General features: G+C 71.5%; 2 protein-coding genes across 2 annotated transcripts; one reads left to right on the top strand and one right to left on the bottom strand.

Moving 5' to 3' along the window:
- Positions 1-371: 371 nt before the first annotated feature.
- On the top strand, positions 372-7649 carry AURANDRAFT_70860 (hypothetical protein; the record flags this gene model as incomplete). Its single annotated transcript, XM_009035734.1, has 7 exons — positions 372-2464; positions 2837-3775; positions 4235-4925; positions 6016-6150; positions 6662-7138; positions 7168-7568; positions 7613-7649. 7 exons carry the CDS (start codon positions 372-374, stop codon positions 7647-7649), a joined length of 4773 nt encoding a protein of 1590 aa, XP_009033982.1.
- A 333-nt stretch (positions 7650-7982) lies between these two features.
- AURANDRAFT_70859 (hypothetical protein) lies at positions 7983-10597 on the bottom strand (the record flags this gene model as incomplete). The annotated part of the gene is made up of 1 exon (XM_009035450.1): positions 7983-10597. A coding segment is annotated over one exon (2615 nt), but the record flags the coding sequence as incomplete, so codon positions are not given.
- Between the last annotated feature and the right edge of the window lie 92 nt (positions 10598-10689).

Here is a 10689-nt window from a genome sequence, read left to right as displayed (position 1 = left end):
CGCTCGAGCCGGGCCGCCGGCATGTCTCCCGCCGCCGCCGCGGCGCAAAAGCCTCTCCCGAGGGGTGCGCGCCGGGCGCTCACATGGACGGCCCCGCAGGCTGGGCAGCCCGACCTGGGAGAGGTCGTGGGACGGGAGAGCGCTGGCGGAAGATCTTTAAGTCTGAATTGAACTTCCATATCCAACTAACTCTCCCTAGCGCGCTTGCTATCGGCCTCTCTCCATCAACGCGGAGTGGGAGAGGCGGCTGCTCTCGCACTGTCCGCAGGCGCCCCGCGCCGGCTTTCCCGCGCCCTCCCGCAGAGCCGCTCGGCGCCCGAGGCGGAGGCCGACGCGCCGGGCGCGGTGGTCGAAGAAACGTGGCGATTTCGATGACGCTCCAGCTGCCCAAGGTCACGCGCGCCCAGCTCCTCCAGCGCGAGGAGGAGTGGTTCCGCGGGAGCGCGGTCATGTCGCGGAGCCTCGGGGCGTCGGGCGGCCAGACCGCCGGGGCCGTGCTCCAGCCCGTCAAGTACATGCTCGAGCAGACCTGCATCACGCTGTCGAAGGCGGAGGCGAAGCTCGGCGGCAACATGATGATCGACGTGCAGATCACGGGCCAGAACCCGACGTTCAGCCAGTCCTACGACATGTCGAGCCAGCTGCCGGCGATCAAGGGCGCGGAGACGCGGCCCTTCGCCAAGTCCTTCGGCGACGACGCGTCGTCGTCGTTCGGCGGCGGCGGCTACGGCGGCTCCGCGTCCGGCGCGACCATGGGCTACCCGTCCTACGCGCCCAGCGGCTACGGCGCCGGGTCCAAGGAGATCGACATCTCCTACGGCAACGACATGGTGTCGTCCCAGTCCGCGCCGTCCCTCGACTACAGCCCGCCGCAGAGCGAGAACGGCGACGAGCCGACGGCCGGCGGCTACGGCGGCGGCTCCAAGTCCGGCGGCTACGGCGGCGGCGGCGGCGGGGGCTACGGCGGCGGCGGCGGCGGCGGCTACGGCGGCGGGGGCGGCGGCTACGGCGGCGGCGGCGGCGGCTACGGCGGCGGCGGCGGCGGCTACTCCGGCGGCGGCGGCGGGAGCTCCGGCGGCTACGGCGGCGGGGGCGGCGGCTACGGTGGGGGCGGCGGCGGCGGCGGCTACGGCGGCGGCGGCGGCGGCGGGGGCGGCCCGCCCGACGGCCGGGGCCCGGACGGGAAGAAGGTCCAGTTCAAGGCCGAGGAGTTCATGCAGAAGACGCGGACCGCGCCCGTCGTCGCCAAGGACGCCAAGGGCAACCGGCGCGTGTCGCTGGCCATGACGGCGCAGCAGCGCGCGAAGATCAACCAGGACAACGTGAACCGCATCACGCACAAGCTCGAGGAGATCCACGACGAGATGCACGAGCTCGACGACATCATCTTCTTCGTCGAGCACTCGGCGCTCGTGAAGATCATCATCAAGATCTTGATGCAGCGGGCCAAGGGCCTCATGGCGCGGGCCTGGCGCGCCTGGAGCGGCGACTGCGTCCACGCGCACGGCTTCGCCACCGAGAAGACGATCGTCGAGCTCGAGCCGCAGGTCGCGGCCGCGAAGCTCCAGCTCGGCGTCGCGACGGAGTTCCTCGAGGACAAGATGCGCATGTACGTCGAGGCGCGCATGTCGTCCATGGACATGAAGAAGCGCACCTTCCTCATGGGCATCTTCGGCAAGAACGGGCCCGAGGCGAAGCGCGCGGGCTTCTACCACTGGAAGACGACGGCCATGGCCGAGTCGGCCATGTTCAAGACCTGGAGCCTCTTCTTCGCCAAGATCACGAACATGAAGGTCTACATGGCCTGGCGCAAGTGGATGGAGCTCATCTACGAGGCGAACCTGCCGCCGGAGACGGTCATCAAGCACCTCACGTTCGAGGTCAACAAGGCGCGCAAGGAGATGGAGATCCACGAGGCGGCGCTCGAGCGCATCGTCAAGGCGCAGATGGACGCCATGTTCGACGGCCTCACGGGCTCCCAGAAGGGCAAGCTCAAGCACACGATGACGAACATGTTCAACAACATGCAGCGCATCGCGCTCATCCACTGGCAGAAGAAGAACCGGTCCTACCTCCGCTACAAGCACCTCCAGATCGGCATGCTCAACCGCATGAGCCGCGCCTTCCTCAACAAGGGCTGGATCGCCTGGGAGTTCCACTTCAAGGCCTCCAAGGAGTTCGACGCGAAGCTCCGGGCCGTGAGGCTCCAGAAGACGATCGACACGTTCAAGGAGCAGATCGCCAAGCTCGACGCCGTCCTCAAGGACCAGCTCGCGGAGGTCGACATCATGCGCCAGTGCGTCACGACGCAGGTCGAGTGCGCGCAGCGCGTCACCATGGGCCGCGAGAAGGTCGCGGCGAACATCCCCGGCGCGATCGGCCTCTGCGAGGAGGACCTCACGCCGCAGATCGACGCGGCCTTCCAGGCGGAGAAGGACTCGGGCTCCATCGTCATCGAGGTCGCGTCCTAGGGCGCATGTCGTCCGCCGCACCACCAATCCGAAGCACCAAGTCCCGCCGCGGCCGGGGCCCCGATTTCCGGCCCCGCCCCGGCGAAGCTACGCCACCAACCCGCACCCCCGACCCCCGCCCCCCCCGTAGTCTCGCGCGGCCCGTCGCTCCTGCACTAGAAGCTTAATGTCACCTTCGACGATACGACCGGCGGCGGCGCCGATCTGCGCCCTATAGCCGGGCCTGAGGCCCCGCGTACGGCATCGTCGGTGCAACGCGCTGCATATTGCCGCTCGCCAAAGTGAGGAGTGCAGCTCTTCTCGTGCTTGCGCGTCTGCGTCATCGCGAGCTCGCAGTCCTCCTCGACGAGCCTCAGCGCCACCAGCGCCGCAGATCGCTTCGCTATGACCGTGGCGTACCTCGTGCTCGGCGCGTCGCTGGTGGCATCGCTGCGGCCGAGCGTGGCGCCGCTGGTGCCGCGGCGCACGGCGCTGGCCGCGTCCGGCGGGCCGCCGCAGTACGACAAGATCGGCGCGACGCTCGTGGCGAACGACGACGTCGGGCGCGCGTCGCGGCTCCTGCGCCTGGAGAGCGACGAGCCGCTCGACTACGCGCCGGGCCACGTGCTCGCGCTGGAAGTCGAGAAAGACGGCGAGTGGCTCCGCGGGCCGTACACGGTGACGCGCGCGACGGAAAACGCCTTCGACGTCGTGATCCGCGTCTGCGGCGGCAAGTCGGAGGCGATGGCCGCCGCGCCCCTGGGCTCGCGCTGGCGCTTCGGCGGCAAGTTCCACGTGCCGATCCTCGAGGGTCTGGCGCCGGGCGCGGACCGCGTCGTGTGCCTGTCGACGGGCACGGGCGTCGGGCCCGTGCTGGGCTTCTGCGAGGCCGCGCTCGAGGCCACGGACCTGCAAAAGCTCACGGTGCTGGCCTCGTACCGCGACGCGGCGGACGTCTGCTGCAAGGACGCCGTCCAGCGGCTCTGCGTGCTCCACCCGGACCGCTTCGAGTGCTCCTACGTCATCTCGTCGACGGACGGCCGCGTGTCCGCGCCCCGGCAGCTCGACGCCATCGGCGCCGTCGCGACACCGACGACGCACTTCCACCTCATCGGGAACGGCGCGATGGTCAACGAGTGGGTCGCGGGCCTCGCCGCGGCGGGCGTGCCCGACGGCTTCGTCACCACGGAGACCTACTTCAACCACAAGGCCGAGGCCGACGCGGACGTCGTCGGCGCCATCGCCGCGGCCGTCTCCCTCGGCCGCGTCGACGCCGCGCCGCCGACCGAGGGCCCCGTGACCTTCCTCGAGGGGGGCGTCATGCTGTAAGAACGCGCCGCTGTTCTCCCTTCCGGACGCGACGGCGCCCGGGCGCCGGACCTGGAGCAAGTGAGGCGGCGCAAGTGGCGGCGCCCGCCCCCGCCAGTTCAACGAAAACATCACTATAGGGAAGTATCCGGCCGGCAATGATGGATTTTACCGCCCGTCTACGACGCCGCTCTCCCGAAGGCAGCCCCGGCACCGGACGTCCCAGAGGCAGCCCCCCGCACGCCACGCCCGGACGCCATGAGCGAGCGCGGCCGGCGGGGCTCGTCTGCGGGGTCGCTCGAGGAGGACGGGAGCTCCAAGGGCGTGCGCGGCTCGCAGAACTTCAAGCAGCAGCTCGACACAATGCAAAAAGGCGGCCGCCGCGGGTCCGTCGCCCAGCGTCCGACGGCCGTGACGATCGTTTCGAGAGATGTGGACCGAAAGAACGACGACGACCGATGCGTCGCCCCCGGCAGGTCCGTGCTCGAGAAGCTGCTCAACAAGCAGGACGCGGAGCTCGAGTCGCGGCTCGCGCGGTCGACGAGCGAGCGGCGCATGTCCGGCGGCGCCGTCGCGCCGCGCCGCGCGCCCATGTCCATCGTCATCGACCGGCGGGGCTCCACGGGCGGCCTCAACATGTCGCCGACGGACAGCGGCCAGTCGTCGCCGCTTCGCGCCGGCGGGCCGCGGCGGCCCTCGCTCGGCGAGCGCGTGCGCCGCGCGTCGATGGACCGCGCGCTCGGCTCCGGCGCCGGCGCGACGCCGCCGTCGGGCGGCGACGTCGACCCGCTCTCCGCGGCGGCCGCCGCGCACCGCCTCAAGGCGGGCGGCGCCGCGGCCGGCCCGGCCAAGGCCGCCGGCGACCGGTCGTCGGACGAGCGGCGACGGCCGTCGCTGACGGGCACGCGGCGCGCGTCGGCGTCGTCCATCGACGGCGGCGTCCGCGAGCGGCGGCGGTCGAAGACGAACATGGAGTCGCCGCCGCGCGGCGCCGAGGGCCGCCAGTTCGACGACCCGGCGCTCGAGCTCGAGTACCTCCGCCTCCAGAACGAGGACCTCGCGTCGGCGCTCCGCGCGGAGCAGGCCGCGAACGCGGACCTGCGGAAGGCCGTCCAGGTCCTCGAGGACGAGAACAACAGCCTCCGCGAGTACATGAACGACCGCCTCGTCTAGGCTCGGACCGCTAACATCCTAATTTGCACGCTCCTTAGACAGGCGAGCGTGGCCGGCGAAGCGGCGCGAGGAAGGAAGCTCGGAGGGGGCGGGGAGACAACAGCGGGCTCAGTTCGGCGCCTCGCCGTTGTAGCCGCGCGCGCGGAACTTGCAGTCGTCGCCGTGCTCGTCGTAGCAGTCCTTGAGCTCGCCGCGGTCGCTGTTCCACTCCATGATCGTCTCGAGGATGAGGATGTGGTGGAGGACGATGTAGAGGAGGTAGAAGATGACGAACTCGAAGGAGAAGGTGACGAGCGCGGTCCTGACGCGGCTCCAGAAGGGCTCGCCGTAGGTGAGCACGGAGCCGACGAGGACGCTGTCGGTGAAGGTGAAGACGACCATGAGGCCGATGAGGCAGCCGCGCACGGTCTTGGAGAGCACGTTCGCGTCCGCGGCGATGCCGATGCCGTCGCCGGGCCCGGACTCGTTGAACTCGAAGGTGTCGCCGTAGGCCGTGTAGTTCTGCATGAGGCAGCCCCCGACGACGATGGTCAGGCACGTCGCCAGGAAGTTGATCCAGATGCCGAACTCGAAGCGCTTGAGGCCGTCCTCGTCCTTGCGGACGCGCGCGAGCATCTTCTTGAGCTGCGTCTCCTCGTCGATGTGCTCGATGAAGACGATCTCCTCCTTCTTGCCGTAGCCCTTGGGCGTGAACATGGCGAAGCCCTCGTTCATCAGGTTGTCGACGCCGAGCATGAAGCTCAGCGCCGTGCAGTTGAGGATGAGGTCGACGGTGCCGTCGGACGTGCCCACGAGGAAGATGGCCGCCGAGATGTAGGAGATGTTGAAGATGCGCACGCATTTGTCCAGCACCTGGGCGAGCATCCACCGATAAAACGACACGGCCTCGTCCGCGGCCAGAGCCCCGCCGCGCGGCGCGCAGCACCGGAGCTGCTCCCGCGAGTAGTGGAGCGACAGGTGGTTCAGCAGCTGCTCGCGGAAGCCGCCCCGCATGTCGAGCGCGATGACGAAGGAGCCCATGAGCATGGTGATGAAGGTGGGCACGGGGATGTCGCCGATCATGTACTCGTAGACGTGGCCGTAGTACGTCGTGTGCCGCGTGAACGTCGCGCCCCAGCCGAAGACCATGTCGTCCTCCCAGTCGCTCAAAACGTTCTTCTGGTCCTGGACGGCGGCGCAGAGCATGTTCAGCGTCATGACCAGGATGACCGCGCAGAGCGTCCGCCCGAGCAGCGTGACCCACGTCCGCCAGCCGAGCTCGCCCGGCGTGCAGAGGCAGGCGACGCAGGCGGTCGTGTAGGAGCTCATCTCGTCCTCGAGCTCGTCGAACATGGTGTCCACGAAGGCCGACTCCTCGACGGTCGCCACCGCGCCGTCCTGCATGTCCTTGTCGATCTCCTCGAGCTCCTCGAGCCCGCCGACGATGAGGCGCTCGAGGCGCGCGACGCGCTCTCTCAGCTTCTGCTCCTCCGACGGCTCGCGCGCCGCGAGCACGACGTCGCCCGTCACCACGGAATGAACGTCGCCCATGGTCGTGTGACGGTGCGGCCCGGCAGGCGGGGCTGCTCCGAGTCTTACAAAAGTCGACTAAGGCCGTCGCCCGGCGAGGTGAACCGCACATTTCGGACAAGGCCAACATCAAGGAGCCCAGATATATGTCATCGACATAAAGCATTCCTCATTGCGACAGCCCCCTTTCTTCCACGTCGATTGCGTTCCGCACGTACCAGAGCATCACGGTGCAGCACACCTACGCGGCCATCGACGCCCGCTGCGACCAGGGCCACCTCTCCGCGGGCTTCTTCCCCTACCACCGCGCGCTCGTGCTCGCCGTCGAGGCGTCCGTGCTCGCGGTGGACCCGGGCGTCGAGGCGCTGCCCTACTGGGACTACAACGTGGACCTGGCGCTCCCCGACCCCGCGGCGTCCGAGATCTGGTCCGACGCCTTCTTCGGCGAGGCCGCGGGCGACCCGGACGACGCGTACATGATCCGCACGGGGCCCTGGAGGGACTGGACCGTGGACCGGGGGGACCTCTTCGCCGGGCCGCCGCGCTACGACGTCGCCGAAAAGCGCTGGGTGAACGGCGCGCGCGGCAACGCCTACGGCTACCTCCGGGGCCTCACGAACCAAAACCCGGCCCCTCGGCTCACGCGGCGCCACGCGATCTGCGGCGCGGCGCTGCCCTGGTTCGGCGGCGGCGTCAATGTTTCGACCTGGGACGCTGCGTCGCCAAGCCCACGTTCCTCGAGTTCTGGGACTGCTTCGACGCGGGCGTCGACGGCCCGCACCCCTTCGGCCACATCTGGCTCGGGGGCGCGTGGGGCGCGAAGGACGGCAACTGCGCGGCCAAGCAGCTGGACACGGCGACGGCGGAGATCGTCGCCGGGTGCCTCGTGGTCCCGAACTGCACGGGAAAAGCGCTCGAGGACTGCGTCCTCGTCCGCGACGCCGCCGCGTGCGCGCGCATGCTCGAGCCGAACGCGACGTGCCAGCGCTACGGCGGCGGCGGCAGTCGGCCGGCCTACGCGCCCGACGCGGCCTGCAAGGCCTGCCCCGAGTGCGCCGACGGCCAGTTCGGCGCCGCGGGCGACTTCTGGGACGGGAGCACGAGCACGAACGACCCGATCTTCTCTGTGTGGAAATCAACCACTGGTTTGGGCCCCCCCCACCAAACTTCAGCTCTCTATCTCGGTCAAATCGAAGTCGATTCGGCTGATTTTTGGACGAGTCGATTGCTCTCGTGGAGTTCCCGAAGCACACCGAAAGAGTCTGGTCCAAACTGTTCGATTACGCGCACATTGAAGTCGGGTTGAAGATTTGATTTCCACACAGGATCTTCTGGTTCCACCACCCGAACATCGACCGCGCGTGGAGCGCGTGGATGGCCGCGCGTGTGGACCCGCCCTTCTACGACTTCCCGACGTCCGGCTTCTGCCCGGGCCACAACCTCCACGACGTCATCTCCTCGACGTACCCGTTCCCCGCGTGGCTCGTCGGCGGCGAAAGCGACGCGCCGCTCACGATCGCCGCGTTGATGGCCGCGACGCGGCCCGGCAACGACCTGTACACCTACGCCTAATGCGCCTGCTTCCAGAGGGCGTGGTGCTCGGCGACGGCGTCGCAGAGGCCCACGTTGAGGTCGCCGTCGCCCGGCAGGAGGCGGAGCGCCGCGTGGTAGGCCGCGAGCGCCTCCCGGGGCCGCTTGAGCGCCCGCAGCGCCGCGGCGACGCGCACGTGGCCCTTGGGCCAGTCGGGCTTGAGCGCCGCCGCGGCGACGCCGTCGAGGAACGCGTCTCCGTGCGACCCCAGAGCGGCGCACGCGGCCGCGCGGTTCGAGTGGACCGCGGCCTTCGCCTTCGCGTCGGCGGCGCCGCCCGCCGCCGCCGCCGCGAGGGCGCGCGTGTAGCCCTCGACGGCCCTGGCGTGGTCCTTGGCCTTGAAGAAGGCGTCCGCGGCGCCCTTGAGCGCCGCGACGTCGCCGGCCGGCCGCGGCCGGTTCGCGCGGTCCGCGCGCGCGGCCGCGGCCGCGGCCGCGACGTCGTCGCTCAGGCCCACGAGCGCCGCGTACTCCGCCAGGGCGTCGACGGCGAGGTGGCGGTCCAAGGCGCCGAGCGCCGCCGCGCAGCGGGTCAGCGCCTGGCCCCACGCGGGCGCGACGCGCAGCGCCGAAGCCGCGTCCGAGAGCGCGTGCGCGTAGAGCCCCGCGGCCAGATAGGCCGACGACCGGTCGACGAGGAGCGGCGCCGCGCCGGGGCCGAGGAGGCCCAGCGCGCCGAGGCCCGCCGTGTAGGCGCCGACGGCGCCGCAGGCGTCGCCCGAACGCTGCCGCGCGTCGCCCTCGCCCTTCCGGTCCCGCGCGACGCCGGCCAGCGCCGGCGGCCGCAGCAGGCCCGCGCGCTTCGCCGGGTCCGGCTCGTCGAAGCGCGCCGCGGCCATGGCGCCGCGGCCCGACGGGCCCAGCGGCTCCGCGGGCGCCCAGGCCGACGGGAACGGCGAACTTCCGTCGAGGAGCCGCAGCTCGCAGCCCGCGTAGGCGTCGGCCCGAGCGACCAACCCCCCCGCGTCCGCGGCGCGGCCGCCGCGCGCGGCGACGGACCGCAGCACGGCCCCGAGCAGCTGGCGCGCGCGCAGGTCCCGGAGCGCGGCGGCCGGGAACCCGGCGGACAGCACGGACCGCCGCGGCGCCTCGGCGCTCTCGCCGTCGAGCTCGAGCCGCGCGCACTCGATGGCGGCGCAGCGCGCCTGGAGATCCATGGGCCGCGGCGGCGGCGGGCCGAAGAGGGGCGGCGGCGGCCGCGCGTCCTTGACGAGTTTCAGGAGCGCGCCGCCGCGGCTCCGCTTCCGCGACGCCTTCTCCTCGTCCTCCCTCTCCACGGCGACGAGCGCCGTCTCCGTGGTCGTCGGCGCCGCCGCGGCCGGGGCCGCCGCGGGCTCGGGCGGCGCGACGAAGGTCACGTCCTCGAGATCCTTGGCCGTGATCTCGACGCCGGCTTCGAGCTTCCGCTTCGCGTACGCGACCAAGTCCTTGTCCAGTTCCACAAAGTCGCCGTCGTCGGTGATGTAGCTCCCCGTGCGGAACGTGCCCCGGCGCGCGTCCTTGCGCAGCGCCTCGCAGGTGATGGCCGCGCCGCGCTTCGCGCGGAGCACCTTGTCGCCGAGCGTCGCCAAGCACGCGAGCGCGTCCGCGCCCCGGCCCCGCGCGCCCAGCGTTTCGAAGATCGTCGCCGCGTCGCTCCGCCGCGCGGCGTGGGCGAGGCCCACGAGCTCCTGGTCGTCGGCCGGGGCGACGCCGGGCCGGGGCGCGAGCGCGCCCGCGCCGTTGACGTACAACGGGTCCGCGCACAACTCGAGCGACGCCTCGTCGCCGCGCCGGAGCCGCGACTCGGACACGGGCGCGGCCCGGAGCTCCCTCAGGCGCGCGAAGCAGTCGGCGAGCACGGCCCAGGTCGCGCCGCCGACGCAGGTCTCGAGGTTGCGGCAGCGCAAAGCCAGGAGCGCGACGCGGGGACAGGCCGCGTCGTCGGCCCCGCCCGGCGCGACGGCCGCGAAGGCCTCCGCGGCGGCGGCGATGCGCCGTTCGAGCGCGTTCCCGACTCGCGCGTCTGTCAACAGCGCCACGGCCGCGCGGCAGCCGTTGGCGTGCTCGACGACGACGGCCGCGACGCGCGACTCGGCGAAGCGGTCGTCCGCGTCGTCCGGCACCAAGCACCGCGCGTAGTTGCGCGCGGCCGCGGACGCGAGCGCGTCGTAGGCGACGACCCAGGGCTGGGCCTCGAGCCAGGCGCCGAGCGCCGCTTCCGGGTGTTCGACCTCGTCCTTCAGGAAACAAGCGACGTACGCGGCGTCGCCCGCGAGCCGGACCTGCGTCGGCGGGCCGACGCGCGCGACGGCGCACCCGAAGACGGCGGCGCAGGCCTCGCCGACGCACGCCACGACCTCGCTCTCCGCCGCGTCCTCGAGGCGCCGCGGCGCGACCCAGTCGCTCAAGATTTTGAGCTCGCCGCCGAGGTCCCCGGCGCCGCCCCAGGCCGCCTCGCCGCCGTACTTCGTGCCCACGGAGGCGGCGAGCGCCTCGCCGAAGCCGCGCGCGAGGCGCCGCTGCCGCGGGATCGGCGCGCTCGCCGGGGCGTCGGCCTCGTCGTCGTCGAAGGCCGAGGAATCCATTGCCGCCATGCGATGATGGCGAGCTGCTTCACCATCTCTTCACCGTCGACCAGTGAAGGCGACATTACGCGATGGGGCACTCATTCCGGCAG

Source organism: Aureococcus anophagefferens (genome assembly GCF_000186865.1).
Source record: "Aureococcus anophagefferens unplaced genomic scaffold AURANscaffold_3, whole genome shotgun sequence".
Lineage (NCBI taxonomy): Eukaryota > Pelagophyceae > Pelagomonadales > Pelagomonadaceae > Aureococcus > Aureococcus anophagefferens.
This window is presented reverse-complemented; position numbering and strand designations above follow the sequence as displayed.